Here is a 19,786-nt window from a genome sequence, read left to right as displayed (position 1 = left end):
ATCTATCTTTCTGTGCAGCTGGCTAGCAGGCGGCTCATTCTCTTCTGTGCCTAAACGAATTAGTTCAGGTAAACTGCAGTTTATCCGCCCATCAACAGAGTAACTCATCATGAAAAATAACATGACAATGAAACCCAACTTGGGTGCAGGCTTACCTTTTATGTTATTAGTCTAGTAGCACTCGGTGCTACAGGTCAGACTTGGTCAGAAGTGTTGGTGGGGGTGCTGTGTGAGTGTTTGAGAATGCTGAGAAGTGTTTCTATGTTTAGGGTGTGGGTGCTTGTGTAGGGATGTTTTTGTGTGTATCTAATTTGCATAAAGTAGTATAAAAAGAGGTATGCTTTCATAAATAGTTAATATGACCACCCTACCTAAAATTATCGGTCTAAATTACTGTAATTATGTATTCCATACGGCCTAATTTGCATAATATACTATGAAATATAGTTTTTGTTTTTATTTCCTATCATGCCATATTGGACAATGTGTTGAATTTAAGAATCCTGACAGGCCACTTAGTGCCATTATTGACTAGGGATTAACATTGACCTGTCCCCAACCTTTTACGATAACTTGAAAATAATGGTAAATCCTATCCTCGTGAAATAGTGTTCTCTGTTCCTGAGAAGCTTCTAACATGTAATACGAAGTAGAACTCGAGGACCAAAGTTTCACTTTGTCCCCTAACACCATGCCTAACATTACTCCTTATAGTCCAAGGACTTTACATGTTCTGTTTAAAGGCGAATTGGCTTTGGAAGCCAAAACAGCCAAATACTCCATCTAAACGTGAATCGATTCTCAATTGCAGCACTGTTCTAGAAACATAAATCCCTTTACTTTCATTTCACAAAATAATTTCACAAATGCAAAATACCTATTTACTGGGTTCAACGGATTTAACATAGTTGCAGCTGACATTATTTTTCAGTGACAGCACGTTTGTGGTATAGGTCTAAAGTTAACACACAGGTTTTTGGAGCTAATTAGAACAGGTAGTCCACTCTGTCTTCCATCTGGTTTTACTTAAACAAGCACTGTAACATGAAAATATGGCCGTTTGCGAACCATAACCCTATAAAGGTATGTATCAATTTAACCTTTTTTTTTGTTTTTTGACAATGTTTTCTCTGTGATATGAAAGCCCTTATGCTTCCAAAACAATACCGCAAGTGAAGTGCGTTAATGTTCAGACAGGGCGCCGGGGCTCTTCACAAAACTCTCCTGTCCAGAAGACGCCTTCGTTCAATGACTTATGTGTAATGTAATGGAACTGAGGGTCATCAAGGTCTAAGCACCAGAACCAAATCATAAGGCATGAGGTTGCCTGGGTTCTTTGGAGGCGATGAAACATCAGTCCTTGATGAGTAACGGTTTTCTGGTAGCATGTAAAATTACGCGAGGGACATTATCATCCCCTTTCGGCTTCACCCCTGAAAATGTGCTTGGCAATAGGGTTCGCTACTTATCATAATTTTTGGTGATATCCAAAGTTAGGGCGACTGAGGTACTCACAGGTGTTTGTTTCCGTAGATGCTTCTCCAAGTGAGAACCAAAGCAAAACATCTTTCAATGGTGAATTGAATGGACTTCTGGGAACAGACCTTATAGGAGCAGGCGACAGGTCAACCATGGCTGAATCCACAGGCCCTAATTCAGAGAACATGAACACTCAAGAGTGTCAGATCATGTAAGTAAAAGTTACCTCTTCTTTATTATGTTGTACAGTATTTTTCTCTGCCTTAACAGAGATTTCTCATGTACAGAAATGCACATTCAGTATTGTGTGAACCAGTTGGGTTGATTGGTTGTTGAAACCCATGTTCAATCTAGATCTCTTAAGGAGATCAAGTGTCCAGTTTGTTAACATTGTATTTGGTTTCTTCACCAGCTGCCTCTCTGGGGATGATGGCTCCACTTGCATTCCCATCACATCCAACAATGTTGAAATTGTGGCCAGTCGAGACTCAAGCATTGACAGTAAGGCACGTGGCAGCAACAAGGTAAGACTTTGAGTATTAAAGGCCCAGTGCAGTCAATTTTATTTTCTAGTGTTTTGTATCATATTTGTACAATAGCTGATATAACGGAACAGTGTAAAAGTGTTATTTCCTGATAGAGAACGACCGATTATGGATTTTCTTTCCTGTGTTTTCACTAAGCGCCGGCCGTTGGCCAAATAGCCAGTTATACTCATTTCCAGCTGGTCACTTTTTTTCCGAAGTCAATAACTCTTTTAAAATATGTGTGCCTGCCTAGTGCATCCTGAGTGCCATATATACACACTGAATACAGCTTTGTTAATGTCATGGTTTCACAATTATTATACTAAAAACTGTGTTTCTACCCCAAACTGTTCAAAAGATATGTTCCATTTTACTTTTGATTAGTGCAGCGATGTGCACATGGTTGTACACCCAAAGGTAACAAATGCGATTAGCGGGAAAACACTTGTAAAAAGCGCACTGCACATGCAAGTGGCATCATATGACAAAGATGGAAATAGTCATTCGAATTTTAGGAGGGGATATCTAAAGATTCAACAACTAGCATGGGTTGCAAATATGACTAGGATTGTGCCTTTGGCTGCTGGACAACTAAAGAAAGTTGATTTGAAAACCAATAGAACAGTAGAGAAATGCAGGTTTCAATTGCATATGAGGAAGTGTTTTTATTTTGTATCATTCCCTCTGCATATAGTACCAGTCAAAAGTTTTTCTTTATTTGTGCTATTATATAATAATAATAGTGAAGACATTCACTATGAAATAACACGTATGGATTCATGTAGTAACCAAAAAAGTGTTAAAGAAATCAAAATATTTATTAGATTCTTCAAAGTAGCCACCCTTTGCCTTGATTGCTTTGCACACTCTTGACATTCTCTCAACCAGCTTCACCTGGAATGCTTTTCCAGTCTTTAAGGTGTTCCCACATATCCTGAACACATGTTGGCTACTTTTCCTTCACTCTGCGGTCCAACTCCTCCTAAACCATCTCAATTGGGTTGAGGTCAGGTGATTATGGGGGCCAGGTTATCTGATGCAGCATTCCATCACGCTCCTCCTTGGTCAAATATCCCTTACATAGCCTGGAGGTGTTTTGGGTCATAATCCTGTTGAAAAACAAATGATAGTCCCACTAAGCGCAAACCAGATGGGGTGGCATATTGATGCAGAATGCTGTGGTAGCCATGCTGGTTAAGTGTGCCTTGAATTCTAAATAAATCACAGTGTCACCAGCAAAGCACCATCACACTTCCTCCTCCATGCTTCACGGTGGGAACCATACATGCGGCGATCATCTGTTCATCTACCCAGGAGATGCTAAATGTGTTTGTTAGTTAACGGTCAATTACTTTGAGACCGGCAGTTATTTGCTTGACAATCACCGGCTGGCAATTTCATGACCTCAACAGCCCTAACCACGGCAAAAAAAGAAAGCAGGGACAAGTACTGATTTAATAAATAAATAAATGAGGAAAATGCGGCAGCTAGTGTGTCAATCAAATTTATTTATAAAACCCTTCTTACATCAGCTGATGTCACAAAGTGCTGTACAGAAACCCAGCTTAAAACCCCAAACAGCAAGCAATGCAGGTCTAGAAGCACGGTGGCTAGGAAAAACTCCCTAGAAAGGCCAAAACCTAGGAAGAAACCTAGAGAGGAACCAGGCTATGAGGGGTGGCCAGTCCTCTTCTGGCTGTGCTGGGTGGGGATTATAACAGAACACGGCCAAGATGTTCAAATGTTCATAGATGACCAGCAGGGTCAAATAATAATAATAATAATAATCACAGTGGTTGTCGAGGGTGCAACAAGTCAGCACCTCAGGAGTAAATGTCAGTTGGCTTTTCATGGCTGATACGCACGCAAGCAACCGGTATCTTTTTTTGTAAAGTACTGTAGCTGTATAGGGACTTTGGCGAACAGTAAATCATTGAATGCTTTCAATATGTCTATATGCCTTGTGGCATTATTCAAGTCTGCTTAAACTTGACTATATGCAGCATGAGTGGGTAGCTAACAAGATCCATTCCAGCCAGAGGTTCCTCTCCGGCTTGCAACAGTATGACACGAGGCTAGTGCTCTTGCCCTTTATCTGTCTTCTCAATGAAAACTAGTTAGAATTATCAAACATATATTTTATGGAAAAGAGATGCGTGTTTCTGAAAAATGCATCATGCTGCCTTGTTGACAACATGACCGAGCGGCATAGATTACTGTTCGACAGTGGTGTAAAAATACTTTAAAGTACTACTCAAGTAGTTTTTGGGGGCTAATCTGTACTTTTCCTTGACTATTTATATATTTTTTTTACTTCACTACCTTCGTAAAGAAAATAATCTTATTTATACTCCATACATTTTCCCTGACACCAAAATGTACTCGTTACATTTTGAATGCTTAGCAGGGCAGGAAAATGGTCCAATTCACGCACTTATCAAGAGAACGTCTCTTCTGCCTCTGATCTGGCAGACTCACTAAACACGAATGCTTTGTTTGTAAATTATGTCATTAGTGTTGGAGTGTGCCCCTGGCTATACATAAATAAATAAAAACAAGCAAATGGTGCCTTTTTAATTTAAGGAATTTTAAATATTTAATACTTGTACTTTTGATACTTACGTATATTTAAAACCAAATACTTTTACACTTTAATAGAATCCCGTCTGTTAATAGTTCCAAACCGCTCTGCCAATAATAGCTAGTTTTCAGGTTGCATACCCCGCACCACATTCCTAACTGTGGGTTAATGCACTTAGACCACTCCCATACAGTCCTAGCAAAATTCTTGCTTGATACATTTTTTTTGTTAAACTATTTTTGTTGCTTTTTTACCATTTTGAAGAAAAAAAATGTATGGGTAACGATTACAGTACATTTCTTAAATGTTACAGAGTAATGACTTAATATTGAGATCAAAACAGCTGCACTGGGCCCTCAACTGTCCTTGAGAACATGAAAAAGGTCACCGGGGTGATTACACCAACGTTGTCAGACAAACAATGTAAAGACAATTATTTTAGGCAAGGGTGGTTGTCTCAAGTGTAGATATCTCTACATAGCTAAGCAATATATTACCGAGCACTGTTTTGAGCTTACTACCATTGTTTGAATATCTGTCCTCATGTTAACACAATATACAATGTTCTTGACTTAGTGCTGCTCTGTTGTAAGTATATGGGTCCTTTAATTTAGACTCTTTCCTGTTCCATGCAGGTAAAAATCCAGCCTGTCGCCAAGTACGACTGGGAGCACAAGTATTACTACGGCAACCTCATTGCAGTCTCTAATGCATACCTGGCATATGCCATCCGAGGTGAGTTTGGAATGGTGGCTGGTGGAAGTTTTAAATGTTTAGGAAAGGAATAGTAAAATATGGAATGGTCTCAAACACCTGGTTTCCATGTACTCCATTTCATTCATTATTATGAGCCATCCTCCCCTCACCAGCCTTTGGTGTGGAACCATGCATTACCATCCCTTGTTGCTTGGTATGATCCGATCATTACGGCTATATACACACATACAGTTGAAGTCGGAAGTTTAAATACACCTTAGCCACAATAAGTTGGGTGAATTTTGGCCCATTCCTCCTGACAGAGATTCTGTAACTGAGTCAGGTTTGTAGGCCTCCTTGCTCGCACACGCTTTTTCAGTTCTGCCCACAAATTTTCTATAGGATTGACGTCAGGGCTTTGTGATGGCCACTCCATTACCATGACTTTGTTGTCCTTAAGCCAATTTGCCACAACTTTGGAAGTATGCTTGGGGTCATTGTCCATTTGGAAGACCCATTTGCGACCAAGCTTTAACTTCCTGACTGATGTCTTGAGATGTTGCTTCAATATATCTACATAATTTTCCATCCTCATGATGCCATCTACTTTCTGATGTGCACCAGTCCCTCCTGCAGCAAAGCACCCCCAGAACATGATGCTGCCACCCCTGTGCATCACGGTTGGGATGGTGTTCTTCGGCTTGCAACCTACCCCTTTTTCCTCCAAACATAACGATGTTCAATATGGCCAAACAGTTCTATTTTTGTTTCATCAGACCAGAGGACATTTCTCCAAAAAGTAAAATCTTTGTTCCCATGTGCAGTTGCTAACCGTAGTCTGGCTTTTTTATGGTGGTTTTGGAGCAGTGGCTTCTTCCTTGCTGAGCGGCCTTTCGGGATATGTCGATATAGGACTTGTTTTACTGTGGATATAGATACTTTTGTACCGGTTTCCTCCAGCATCTTCACAAGGTCCTTTGCTGTTGTTCTGGGATTGATTTGCACTTTTCGCACCAAAGTACGCTCATCTCTAGGAGAGAGAACGCGTCTCCTTTCTGAGCGGTATGACGGCTGCGTGGTTCCATGGTGTTTATACTTGCGTACTATTGTTTGTACAGATGAACGTGGTACCTTCAGGCGTTTGGAAATTTCTCCCAAGGATGAACCAGACTTGTGGAGGTCTCCCATTTTATTTTTTATTTTTTCTGGGGTCTTGGCTGATTTTCTTTTGATTTTCCCATGATGTCAAGCGAAGAGGCACTGCATTTTAAGGTAGGCCTTGAAATACATCCACAGGTACACCTCCAATAGGCTAATTGACATCATTTGAGTCAATCAGAAGCTTCTAAAGCCATGACATTTTCTGGAATTTTCCAAGCTGTCAACTTAGTGTATGTAAACTTCAGACCCACTGGAATTGTGATACAGTGAAATAATCTGTCTGTAAACAATTGTTGTAAAAATTACTTGTGTCATGCACAAAGTATGAATAGGATTAGGAGGAGCACTGCCAGAGCCCTGCAAAATGACCTCCAGCAGGCCACAAATGTGCATGTGTCTGCTCAAACGGTCAGAAACAGACTCCATGAGGGTGGTATGAGGGCCCGACGTCCACAGGTGGCGGTTGTGCTTACAGCCCAACACCGTGCAGGACGTTTGGCATTTGCCAGAGAACACCAAGATTGGCAAATTTGCCACTGGCGCCCTGTGCTCTTCACAGATGAAAGCAGGTTCACACTGAGCACATGTGACAGACGTGACAGAGTCTGGAGACGCCGTGGAGAACGTTCTGCTGCCTGCAACATCCTCCAGCATGACCGGTTTGGCGGTGGGTCAGTCATGGTGTGGGGTGGCATTTCTTTGGGGGGCCGCACAGCCCTCCATGTGCTCGCCAGAGGTAGCCTGACTGCCATTAGGTACTGAGATGAGATCCTCAGACCCCTTGTGAGACAATATACTGGTGCGGTTGGCCCTGGGTTCCTCCTAATGCAAGACAATGCTAGACCTCATGTGGCTAGAGTGTGTCAGCAGTTCCTGCAAGAGGAAGACATTGATGCTATGGACTGGCCCGCCCGTTCCCCAGACCTGAATCCAATTGAGCACATCTGGGACATCATGTCTCGCTCCATCCACCAACGCCACGTTGCACCACAGACTGTCCAGGAGTTGGCGGATGCTTTAGTCCAGGTCTGGGAGGAGATCCCTCAGGAGACCATCCGCCACCTCATCAGGAGCATGCCCAGGTGTTGTAGGGAGGTCATACAGGCACGTGGAGGCCACACACACTACTGAGCCTCATTTTGACTTGTTTTAAGGACATTACATCAAAGTTGGAACAGCCTGTAGTGTGGTTTTCCACTTTTGAGTGTGACTCCAAATCCAGACCTCCATGGGTTGATAAATTTGATTTCCATTGATATTTTTTGTGTGATTTTGTTGTCAGCACATTCAACTATGTAAAGAAAAAAGTATTTAATAAGAATATTTCATTCATTCAGATCTAGGATGTGTTCCCTTTGTTTTTTTGAGCAGTGTATATATATTACACACATATGCATTAATATGCATGCAGTGCCTTAGACCGCTGCGCCATTCGTTGGGCACCAGGCTTCAACATTGTAAACTGAAATCACTGCCACTGAAACATTTTGCTTATGATGATATAGTGCACTCTAGCCTACTATAATAACTCCACACCTACAAACCACCCCAAAATAGGTCACTATAACTAACAGAGCCTATGAAAACCCTATTACCACAGGTAGCCTAGTTGTTAGAGCATTGGGCCAGTAACCAAAATGTTGCTGGATCGAATCCCTGTGCTGACAAGGTAAAATCTGTCTTTCTGCCCCAGAGCAAGGCACTGTTCCCCGAGCGCTGAAGACGTCGATGTTGATTATGGCAGCCTCCCCTCACCTCTGATTCAGAGGGGTTGGGTTAAATGCGGAAGACATTTCAGTTGAATGCATTCAGTTGTACAACCAACTAGGTATCTTCCTTTCCTTACTACCATTACTACTCCCGTCACTACCACTATTAAGATTAGCTGGCAAACCACATTTACTTCAGTAAATGTCCTTTTTTAATTTACAATAGATGGCAATATCACAAATTGCCTACATAATAAGCCTATACAGTTTTATTTAAAATGGATAGCATAACCACAGGAATGGTTTCAGATCAAACTCAACATTCAGACGAAAGGCAGCGAGGGTCTTTAAACTAAAGATCTGTGGCCTTTCATTTTAACAACGGGGGAAATTCCAGCGGGAGCAGAAAATATTTTTGTCATCTCTGATTGTTCTGGCAATTCTTACATAGGAGTGTTTAACATACTTTTCACATTTGTATCACAAACCATTTTTGCGAAGATCATGATGAAACTGGCGATTTTAGGCATTTTTTGACCTATACATGCCGCCTGTGAACTGTACATGATACAGACATCTTGGTGTCGTTATACTCCGAGGTGTGCTCTAACATGGAGTATGTCTAGATTCTGAAATAAAATTGTTCACATACCATTTATTCAACTTATTTATGATTTTCTCAGAACTACACTTTTTGATTTTGTTCAATTTGACTTTGTTTGGAACAGTATACGCTACAAGTACATCAGATTTCCAGTGGGCTCTCTGCTAATTCTGAAGTTATGATACATTTTATGGGCACCACCAACAAACAGTGTATGGGAAAATAGATTCAAAGAACTCCCTCTGCTGGTGATTTACTGAATGTGCAGTCCTAACGGAGGGCTCTGATTGGTTAATGATATGTCAATTTCTATGTATAAAATGAGTCCAGAAATCCAAATACAGTGCATTCGGAAAGGTTTCAGACCCCTTGACTTTTTCCACATTTTGTTACGTTACAGCCTTATTCTAAAATAGATTTTTTAAATTTAAAAAACATCAATCTACACACAGTTGTCCATAGTGACAGAGCAAAAACAGGTTTTTAGAAATGTTTTCAAATGTATAAAAATTCTAAAACAGGAATACCTTATTTACATAAGTATTCCAACCCTTTGCTATGAGACTCGAAATTGAGCTCAGACGTGTCCTGTTTCCATTGATCATCCTTGAGATGTTTCTACAACTTGATTGGAGTCCACCTGTGGTAAATTCAATTGATTGGACATGATTTGGAAAGGGGCACACCTATCTATATAAGGTCCCACAGTTGACAGTACATGTCAGAGCTAAAACCAAGCCATTAGGTCGAAGGAATTGTCAGTAGAGCTCCAAGAAAGGATTGTGTTGAGGTGTAAATCAATGACTTTTATTTAATCAATTTTAGAATAAGGCTGTAACGTAACAAAGTGGGAAAAGTCAAGGGGTCTGAATACTTAACGAATGCACTTACAATTAATTATATTATTCAAATAGTAAAATCATTTTAAATGCCCGTTCCTGCCGAAAACACACATTACCAAGACTGTCATCGGATCTGAAAATGTGCTTGTGAACGATTCCCTTTTTATTTGTTCCAAGCATTTTGAGTAGCGCGTAGTGAGAATGGAATAATGATTATTCTTGTGAGACTGTCCTTTTAAAGAGATCACGTCTCAATTTGTTTAGAATTTCCTTGATGTCAGCATTGATCTGACCATTTTGTACCCCTTTCATTGGATTTTCTTTGCATTTCATGTTCTGGAAATACACGTTGCTAACTCTGACCGTACGTACCCATTCAGATTTGTATTCCTTGGAAACCACAAACACCTTTTTTTAGATTTATTTTTGTTGTTTTCTGTCAGACCCAAAAATTGCACTTTAGAAACCTGCTCTTGGTGTTGCAAAGGTTAAAGGAAGGTCTATTTGTTTGATTAACAGTGGATAAAAAATATATTTGCTTTTGGCTGTGTGACTGCCAAGACCCCTGTGTTCTATCTCTTTGGCTGGAATCTTGATTCCAGATTGGAATCTATCTAGATTGGAATCTATCTCTGCCTGTCATCAAATCACTTAACTTTATAGTGATGACAGAATTACAAACGACTGGAGGGTATTGAGAAATCGGTGGTAAATCATACACTGAACCTATATTGTGTTTTACCCAAGTACTGCACTATGCCTTGGACCCTTGGCATTCAACTCTGCTTTAGCTATCCATGTAAAACCAAAAGGTATGGATTGATTCTGAATGTGACAGAAGTTGGCAAACTCATGTTTTGTACTTGTGTGCAGGAGCAAACAACCAGGCCATGATCCGTGTGTTGAGCTTGGGCTCGGCAGAGCGCACCCTGTTGAAGGGCTTCACTGGTGCAGTCACAGACCTGGCCTTCGCACACCTGGACTCCACCCTGCTGGGATGTGTTGACGAGGCCGGTAACCTGGTCATCTGGCAGCTCACCTGCCATAGCAGCAAGATCCAGTATCCTCCTCATTCTACTCAATAATACCACTTCCCTTGGTTCTTTCCTACTGTTTCATGTAACAATATACATTTACCTGGTTTTGAACATTTAAAAGCACATTGTATATGATAGTGTGACGTGTGTACAGCTGTGTGTTATGCACCTTAACCCACATGCTTCCCAGGGATCAAGTCATTGTCCACGTCCGGAGGCCTGAGGACACACCTCTGAACTCCAATAGGAGGTTGATCTGGTGTCCCTTCATCCTAGAGGACAATGAAGAGAACCCTGAGGATGCCAGCCAGACCCTGGCCTTACTGCATGAAGACAGAGTATGTACAGTGCCTTCAGAAAGTATTCACACCCATTGACTTTTTCCACATTTTGTTGTTACAGCCTGAATTTAAAAAGGATTAAATGGAAATGTCACTGGCCCACACACAATACCCCATAATGTTATTGGACTTATGTTTTTTTTAATGTTTTTTATACACAATAAGAAAATATATAGAAGCTGAAATGTCTTTCGTCAATAAGTATTCAGCACTTTTGTTATGGCAAGCCTAAATAAGTTCAGCAGTAAAAATGTGCTTAAGTTGCATGCAGTAATAGTGTTTAACATGATTTTTGAATGACTGTCTCATTTCTGTACCCCACACATACAATTATCTGTAAGGTCCCTCAGTCAAGCAGTGAATTTCGAACACAGATTCAACCACAAAGACCAGGGAGGTTTTCCAATGCCTCGCAAAGAAGGGCACCTATTGTTACATGGGTAATAAAATGGAATGTCCATTTGAACATGGTGAAGTTATTAATTACACTTTGAATGGTGTATAAATACACCGTCACTATAAAGATACAAGCATCCTTCTCCTGCCCGGAGAGGAAGGAAACCCCTCAGGGATTTCATCATGAGGCCAATGGTGACTTTAAAACAGTGCAGAGTTTAATGGCTGTGATAGGAGAAACATGAGGATGGATAAACAACAGTGCAGTTACTCTACAATACTAACCTAATTGACAGAGTGAAAAGAAGGAAGCCTGTACAGAATAGCAAATATTCTAAAACATGCATCTTGTTTGCAACAAGGCACTAAAGTACTGCAAAAAATGTGGAAAAGAAATTAACTTTGTCCTGAATACAAAGCGATATGTTTGGGGCAAATCCAATACAACACATTACGGGGTACCACTCTCTGTATTTTCAAGCATATAGTGGTTGCTGCATCATTTTACGGTTGTGCTTGTAATTGTTAAGGTCTGGGGAGTTTTTCAGGTTAAAAAAAAACGGAATAGAGCTACACACTGGCAAAATCCTAGACGAAAACCTGGTTCAGTCTACTTTCCACCAGACTTTGGGAGAGAATCACCTTTCAGCAGGACAATAACCTAAAACACAAGGCCAAATGTACACTGAAGTTGCTTACCTAGAAGACAGTGAATGTTCCTGATTGGCCAAGTTACAGTTTTGACTAAAATCTGCTTGAAAATCTATGGCAAGACCTGAAAATGGTTGCCTAGCAATGATCAACATTCAATTTTGAAGTAGAATTTTGAAAAAAATGATGGGCAAATGTTGCACAATCTAGGTGTGCAAAGCTCTTTGTCTTACCCAGAAAGACGTTCAGCTGTAATCGCTGCCAAAGGTGATTTTAACATGCATTGACTCGGGGTTGAATACTTATCTAATCAAGCTATATTAGTGTCTTATTTTGTTTTACAAATGGTCAAAATGTTCTTCCAATTTGACAGAGTATTTTGTGTAGGTCATTGACAAAAAATGTAAACTATAACCATTTTAATCCAACTTTGTAACAACAAAATTTGAAAAAAGTACTTCCTGAAGGCACTGTATGCCCTGCTTACACATAACCGGACTATTTACAAATGCCGCCGCCTCCTCCATGTGTACTATTTTCTTTACTCCCTCCCTTCAGCTGATTGTCCTGTCTTTTCTCCCCAGGCTGAAGTGTGGGATCTGGAGATCCTCCGCAGCAACAATAGCACCTGGCCAGTAGATGCCACTGACCTGAAGGACGGAGTTATAACCATAAAAGGACATACAGATGTAGGGCATTTAAATAATTTAGTAATCACATGGTCTGTTTCCAGTATGGAAAGCACTTATTTACAGGCTGGTTTTTAGTGTAGAAATTGAGTTTGGGGTGTTTCTGTTTTTCTCCAGCGTATCAGTGAAGGTGCCCTGTCTCCGGATGGCACAGTCTTAGCCACAGCCAGTCATGATGGATATGTAAAGTTCTGGCAAATCTACATTGAAGGACAGGACCAGCCAAGGTAGACCTTTTTACTCACTTACAAAATGTTATACTATTCAATTATATTCTTGAACATTCCAGCTGTTTCTTGCCATTACTTTCCATCTATTTCTCTATGGTTACTTTGACTTTCCTTTGTGAAGTCCTCTCCCCGGCTTCTTCCACAGATGTCTACACGAGTGGCAGCCCCACAACGGGAACCCCCTTTCCTGCCTGCTGTTCTGTGACAACCACAAGAAACAGGACCCAGAGTAAGTAACTGCTTTTCCCTACTGCTGCTTTACTCTTTATCTTAACAGGCGTTGGGAGGATTTAGGGTATGAGACTTTGTTTTGGGTGGGGAGGGGGTTGTATTTATTACTGATTTTAAAATATAGTCTGATTTAAAAAATAATAATAATAAAAAAAAAAACATGTTCATTTTGAGTTCCACAGGGTTAGGTAGACACATGTGTAGGTGCCATCTTTTTCAGCATTACCCATTGCAATCATTCATTTTCTCTTAAGCGCCCATGAGAGATTAATTTATGTTCTTCCCCTTTTGCCTTTCTAGTGTTCCATTTTGGCGCTTTCTGATTACTGGAGCTGATCAGAACCAGGAGTTGAAGATGTGGTGCACAGTGTCATGGACCTGCCTGCAGACCATCAGGTCTGACTGTTTTACCTGTGTGTTTCACTGTGTTTTCATGCTTGCAAGTTGTCTGTTACTGGGCCCGTTTTAACAAGAGCCTATGTACATGTCCTCTAGGTTCTCTCCAGACCCGTTCAACTCCTCAGTCCTGCCCTGTCTGAAGGCCAGTCTGGACCTGTCTGCAGAATGCCTCATCCTCAGTGACGTACAGAGAAAGGTCAGAATAACTTTTTATGTTCTGCTGTGTCACTGTGATCTATCAACTGTAATCCTGTTGGATATTAGTATAAAGAGTAATTGATACTGGTTTTTGTTGTCCCTCTAGGTGTTGTATGTGATGGAGTTGTTGCAGGACCAGGAAAAAGGCAGAGCCAGCTTCACAGCCGTGTCAGAGTTCCTGCTCACACACCCTGTGCTTAGCTTCGGTGTTCAGGATGTCAGCCACAGCCGCCTGTGCCACACGGAGGTCCTCCCACCAGACGAGGAGAGCGAGAGTATGACTGCAGGTGGGCTTCACCTGTTATACCAGTTACTACGATTACCTGATCTAACGATGGGCTGGTCTAACTCTGAATTATCATGGGTCAAATTTTTGCTTATGTTTTATTAAGACTTGTTCTTCCTTTTATCTCTAGATGGCAACCAGGGACCAATGGAATCCAAAGCTGGGATCCAAATCAAGCTATATTGTGTTCACACAAAGTGAGTGTCCTCATTCAGGGTCATTATTACCATATTTACTAAGAGGTCTGCATTTAAATTATGTAGTATCCCATTTCATACACCCATATGGGTGTTGATGTATTCTTCTGTCCACAGGTCCCTTCAAGATGTGCAGATCTGGTTCCAGCCAAACCTTGGCTCTGGCTCATCCTTGTTCCTGCCTCACTCGAACTCAAATAATGGCTTTGGTGAGTTAGGAAAACTGTTAGTCTTCATAAACCAAAACGATCCTCTTCGCATTTTAAGTGAGATTTTAGAAATGTTATCCCAATTTTTCATGGATAAAAATCCATCTTTGTACTTTCCTAGGTTTTTCAGATCACTTGACAGACATGAGTGTGGAAGTTTTGAGCTCTGATAAGGAGTCTGGATGCGGCTCCGAAAATGATCTCTGCAAGATTCCAGCTCTTGCTGACTTCCTGTCCCCCTCCGGCACTGCTGCTATGCCCAAGCTCATGACCCCTGACGCCTTCATGACCCCCAGTGCTTCGGTATGTCCTGTTCCAAATTCTCTCTATTCTATCAAAATTACAGTGAATATCCAAGGATGGAAGATTACTCCTGCATCTTGATCCTGCTTTTCATTTTGTTTCTGCCCTTCTCCCCCAGGTCCCAGCCTCCCCAGGCAGCAGTGCCAGCAGCCTGACCATAGTGACAGCCATGAGCAGCAACTCTGACAGTGGCGCCAGGTAGGTCTACTCGAAGAGTGCATAAGAGGGGAGGAATTCATAATTGACTAGAATGAGCAGGCAAAGCGATTGTGGTTTGACGTCCCTGAATCCAGTGATGGTAATGTCTGCAGGGGAGGAGAGGAGCTGACCCAGAGCCCTAAGATGTCTGTGGAAAGCAACTCCATCCTCATCTCAGGCTTAGGGGACAACATGCCGGTAGGCCATACATGCACACGCAAACACATACACACTTACAGCATGATGCCGTCATTACACACAGTTAGAAAGCAGGATGTGTGCCACACAATTGTAAAGTCTGAGGGGCTAAAGTAACGTGTTCATGTCAACTTACAAGACCTTTCGTCCCTCTCCATCGTATGTGACATTATCCTTACTCCTTGTTCCATTTTGGTCTTCCCGGCTGTCTCATAAAGATGTACCATCTTCCACAAGAGACCACTCCTCATACGCTCATGTTCCCCCTCACCTACCCCCTCCGCCCTCTACAGGGGCTTCCCTCTTCAAACCCGCCCCTCTCGCTGGACCCGCAGGTCATTGAGCCTATGCTGATTCAGCAGGCCTCTCCTACCCGGGCCCGCTCTCCCGACGTCATCTCATCTGCCTCCACGGCCATGTCTCAGGACATTCCTGAGATCGCCTCTGAGACGCTGCAGCGAGGCCTAGGAGGGATGTCTGGAGCTGAATCTCGAGAAACTCTCCCAGCCCTCCACACAGACAGCATGGCTTCTGCAGCCTCAGCTCTTCACCTCCTCCCTCCACGAAACCGGAACAGCTCTGACCATGGCCACCTGCCCCTGGAGCTGGGTGCTGTAGTGGAGGCTGAACAGAGGCTCAGTAACACCCCCTCACTACTGGAGAACGCCCTGTCACAGGAGAATGCTGCTGCAGCCGCCGCTGCCTCCTGCTCAGACAACAATGTGAGCCACCCGTGGCCTGCAGCTCCTGACATCACACGGGAAACACGCAACAGCCTGCGAGACAATGGCCTGGGAGACTGGTAAGGTCACACACACTGACATAAGCACAATGCCTTTACCTATGCAAGAAACTCCAGAGCATACACGGGTCTCTTTGTTTCTCTTAGCTCGAGGGAGGAAATTAAGGACAGACACATGTCCTCTCCATACCACAGACGCACCTACCACTTAACCCAGAATGACAGTCAGGACGCCAGTGCAGAACAGAGGTAAGATAGACATCTGTGGAACTCCCCTTCAGTTCTCAATTACCCTGGAAGGCTGCGGTGTTTGCTGTGTTTTTTGGAGGTCAGTGCTTGATTTGAAGTTTGCTTGTAAAGGTAAACTTGATTCTGATTTAAAGCTGCTACACATAGGATGTTTTTGCATTGTAATTTCAGAAAATGTCCATAATATTTGGCGCTAATAGTGCAATGATGGTGTTTCGCAGTATTACTTACCCACCAGTGTTGTGATTGGCTGTGATATTCGACTATTGATTTTGCCTGCCGGAGCGGCATCTGTTGTCAAACTGGGAAAGCTGTTCTGACTGTGGATGTGTTATCTAGTGGAAATCACAAGTTTCTTGGTTGCTAAAATTCAAACTGTTTGCTCAATTTCAGTTTGTGAGAGAACTATCACTGAATAGCGTAGGGAGTCATTTTACCATCTAAATCCCTGTGAAAAATGTTTTCAATAAAACCTAAAATATTGTTCTTACTGCTGTTTTGAAGTAGGGCTGTCCCCGGCTAAAAAAAAATCTTGGTCAACCAAGATTCGTCTGTACTTTTGACCAATCGTTTCATATAGACACATCCAACAGTGCATTTGGAAAGTATTCAGACCCCTTGACTTTTACAACATTTTGTTAAGTTACAGCTTAATTCAAAAATGTAGTTTTTTTTTTTTATATATATAAATCTCATCAATCTACACACACTACCCCATCATGACAAAGCCTAAACAGAGGTACCTTGAGTCTTCCTGGGTATGACGCTACAAGCTTGGCACACCTGTATTTGGAGAGTCCCCCCCCCCCCATTATTCTCTGCAGATCCTCAAGTTGTCTGGTTGGATGGGGAGTCTCTGCAGAGCTATTTTCAGTTCTCTACAGACGTGTTTGATCAGGTTCAAGTCTGTGCTCTGGCTGGGCCACTCAAGGACATTCAGAGACTTTCCCCGAAGCCACTCCTGCATTGTCTTGGCTGTGTGCTTAGGGTCATTGTCCTGTTAGAAGGTTAACCTCTCTTGGGTAGGGGGCAGTATTTTCACCCCAGATGAAAAGCTTGCCCAAAGTAAACTGCCTGTTACTCAGGCCCAGAAGCTAGGATATGCATATAATTGGTAGATTTGGATAGGAAACACTCTAAATTTTCCAAAACTGTTAAAATAATGTGAGTATAACAGAACTGATATGGCAGGTGAAAACCTGAGAAAAATCCATCCAGGAAGTGGAATTATTTTCATGTGGCTGTTTTTCAACTCAATGCCTATAGAGGGTATGGGTTAGGAATCAGATTGCAGTTCCTATGGCTTCCACTAATGTCAACAGTCTTTAGACATGGTTTCAGGCTTTTAATTTGAAAAACGACGAGTAAAAAGCCATTTTGGTCAGAGGACAGAGGAAGTATGCAGACCTGATTAAGTGCGTCATTTGTTATTTTTCCTTTCTATTGAAAACGGTATTGTCCGGTGAAATATTATTGATTATAAAGACAATAAACAACCTGACGATTATTTATAAACATCTTTTGACATGTTTCGACGAACTTTACTGGTACTTTTAGTATGTATTCGTCTGCCTGTTGTGACTGCCTTGGAGCCATTGGATTACTGAACAAAACGCGCCAACAAAACTGAGTTTTTGGGACATAGAGGGACTTTATTCAACAAAACAAACATTTACTGTGTACCTGAGAGTATTGTGAGTGCAACCATATGAAGATCATCAAAGGTAAGTGATTTAATTTTATCGCTATTTTTTACTTTAGTGTCTCCTCTACTTGGCTGGTAAATGTTTGTATGCTTTTTTACACGGGGCGCTGTCCTCAGATAATCGCATGGTATGCTTTCGCCGTAAAGCCTTTTTGAAATCTGACACAGCGGCTGGATTAACAAGAAGTTCATCTTTAAGCCGATGTATAACACTTGTATATTTTATGAATGCTTATTATTTGTATTTCTGTATTTTGAATTTGGCGCTCTGCAATTTTACCGGATGTTGGCCAGGTGGAACGTTAGCATCCCACATACCCTAGAGAGGTTAACCCTCGCCCCAGTCTGAGGTCCGGAGCCCTCTGGAGCATGGTTTTGAGGATCTCTGTTCTTTGCTCCGTTCATCTTTCCCTCGATCCTGACTAGTCTCCCAGTCCCTGCTGCTGAAAAACAACCCCACAGCATGCTGTACCGTAGGGATGGTGCCAGATTTCCTCCAGATGTGTTGCTTGGCATTCAGGGCGAAGAGTTCAACCTTGGTTTCAACAGACAACGGAATCTTTTTCTCAAGGTCTGAGTCCTTAAGGTGCCTTTTGGCAAACTCCAAGCGGGCTGTCATGTGCTTTTTACTGAGGAGTGGCTTCCATCATGAGGAGTGGCCACTCTACCATAAAGGCCTGATTGGTGGAGTGCTGCAGAGATCGTTGTCCTTCTGGAAGGTTCTCCCATCTACACAGAGGGACTCTGGAGCTCTGTCAGAGTGACCATCGGGTTCTTGGTCACCTCCCTGACCAAGGCCCTTCTCCCCCGATTGCTCAGTTTGGCCGGGTGACCAGCTCTAGGAAGAGTATTGATGATTCCAAACTTATTCCATTTAAGAATGATGGAGGCCACTGTGTTCGTGGGAACCTTCAATGCTGAAGAAATTGTTTGGTACCCTTCCCCAGATCTGTGCCTTGATACAATCCTGTCTCAGAGCTCTACGGACAATTCATTCGACCTCATGGCTTGGTTTCTGCTCTGACATGCACTTTTAACTGTGGGACCTTTATATAGACGGGTGTGCCTTTCCAAATTATGTACAATCAATTGATTTTACCACAGGTGGACTCCAAGTTGTAGAAACATCTCAAAGATGATCAATGGTAACCGGATGCACCGGAGATGAATTTCGGGGTTCAACATGGCGCCGGCAGAGATGGTCGCTTCGCGTTCTTAGGAAACTATGCAGTATTTAGATTTATGTATTATTTCTTACACTGTTACCCCAGGAAATCTTAAGTCTTATTGCATACAGCCGGGAAGAACTATTGGATATAAGAGCAACGTCAACTTACCAACATTACGACCAGGAATACAACTTTCCCGAAGCGGATCCTGTGTTTGGACCACCACCGAGGACAATGGATCAGATCCCAGTAGGCAACCCAAAACAACGGTGCTGCACTAGGGGCAGATGGAGCGGTCTTCTGGTCAGGATCTGCAGACGGTCACATCGCTCACTGCTCCCGAGTATACTACTCGCCAATGTCCAGTCTCTTGACAATAAGGTAGACGAAATTCGAGCAAGGTTTGCCTTCCAGAGAGACATCAGAGATTGTAACGTTCTCTGTTTCACGGAAACATGGCTCACCTGGGATACGTTAGAGTCGGTACAGCCTCCCGGTTTCTTCATGCATCGCGCCGACAGCAACAAACATCTCTCTGGTAAGAAGAAGGGCGGAGGTCTTATGATTTACGAGTCGTGGTGTGATCATAACAACATACAGGACCTCAAGTCCTTTTGTTCACCTGACCTAGAATTCCTTACAATCAAATGCCAACCGCATTATCTACCAAGAGAATTGTCTTCAATTACAATCACAGCCGTGTATGTCCCCCCCAGCAGACACCTCGACGGCCCTGAAAGAACTTAATTGGACTCTATG

At 42.3% G+C, this 19,786-nt stretch overlaps 1 protein-coding gene across 3 annotated transcripts in view; it reads left to right on the top strand.

The window, feature by feature from the left end:
* Window positions 1-19,786, top strand: part of LOC129862500 (enhancer of mRNA-decapping protein 4-like) — a 56,123-nt gene that overhangs the window by 15,124 nt on the left and 21,213 nt on the right. The window contains exons 2-19 of one of the 3 annotated variants that reach the window (XM_055934236.1): window positions 1,534-1,690; window positions 1,892-2,003; window positions 5,223-5,322; window positions 10,473-10,659; window positions 10,827-10,974; window positions 12,609-12,713; window positions 12,831-12,940; window positions 13,089-13,172; window positions 13,475-13,570; window positions 13,670-13,769; window positions 13,878-14,058; window positions 14,188-14,254; window positions 14,372-14,463; window positions 14,585-14,766; window positions 14,885-14,964; window positions 15,078-15,162; window positions 15,381-15,964; window positions 16,052-16,153. In XM_055934236.1, the coding sequence (XP_055790211.1) occupies window positions 1,534-1,690; window positions 1,892-2,003; window positions 5,223-5,322; window positions 10,473-10,659; window positions 10,827-10,974; window positions 12,609-12,713; window positions 12,831-12,940; window positions 13,089-13,172; window positions 13,475-13,570; window positions 13,670-13,769; window positions 13,878-14,058; window positions 14,188-14,254; window positions 14,372-14,463; window positions 14,585-14,766; window positions 14,885-14,964; window positions 15,078-15,162; window positions 15,381-15,964; window positions 16,052-16,153 (2,572 nt within the window). Of the gene's footprint in view, window positions 1-1,533; window positions 1,691-1,891; window positions 2,004-5,222; window positions 5,323-10,472; window positions 10,660-10,826; window positions 10,975-12,608; window positions 12,714-12,830; window positions 12,941-13,064; window positions 13,173-13,474; window positions 13,571-13,669; window positions 13,770-13,877; window positions 14,059-14,187; window positions 14,255-14,371; window positions 14,464-14,584; window positions 14,767-14,884; window positions 14,965-15,077; window positions 15,163-15,380; window positions 15,965-16,051; window positions 16,154-19,786 lie in introns of all 3 variants that reach the window. The other 2 variants (XM_055934237.1, XM_055934235.1) reach the window with 2 other exon arrangements.

The sequence above is a fragment of the Salvelinus fontinalis genome, chromosome 9 (genome assembly GCF_029448725.1).
Source record: "Salvelinus fontinalis isolate EN_2023a chromosome 9, ASM2944872v1, whole genome shotgun sequence".
Lineage (NCBI taxonomy): Eukaryota > Metazoa > Chordata > Actinopteri > Salmoniformes > Salmonidae > Salvelinus > Salvelinus fontinalis.
Note: the sequence above shows the minus strand (reverse complement) of the source record. Positions and strands in the feature narration are given on the sequence as shown.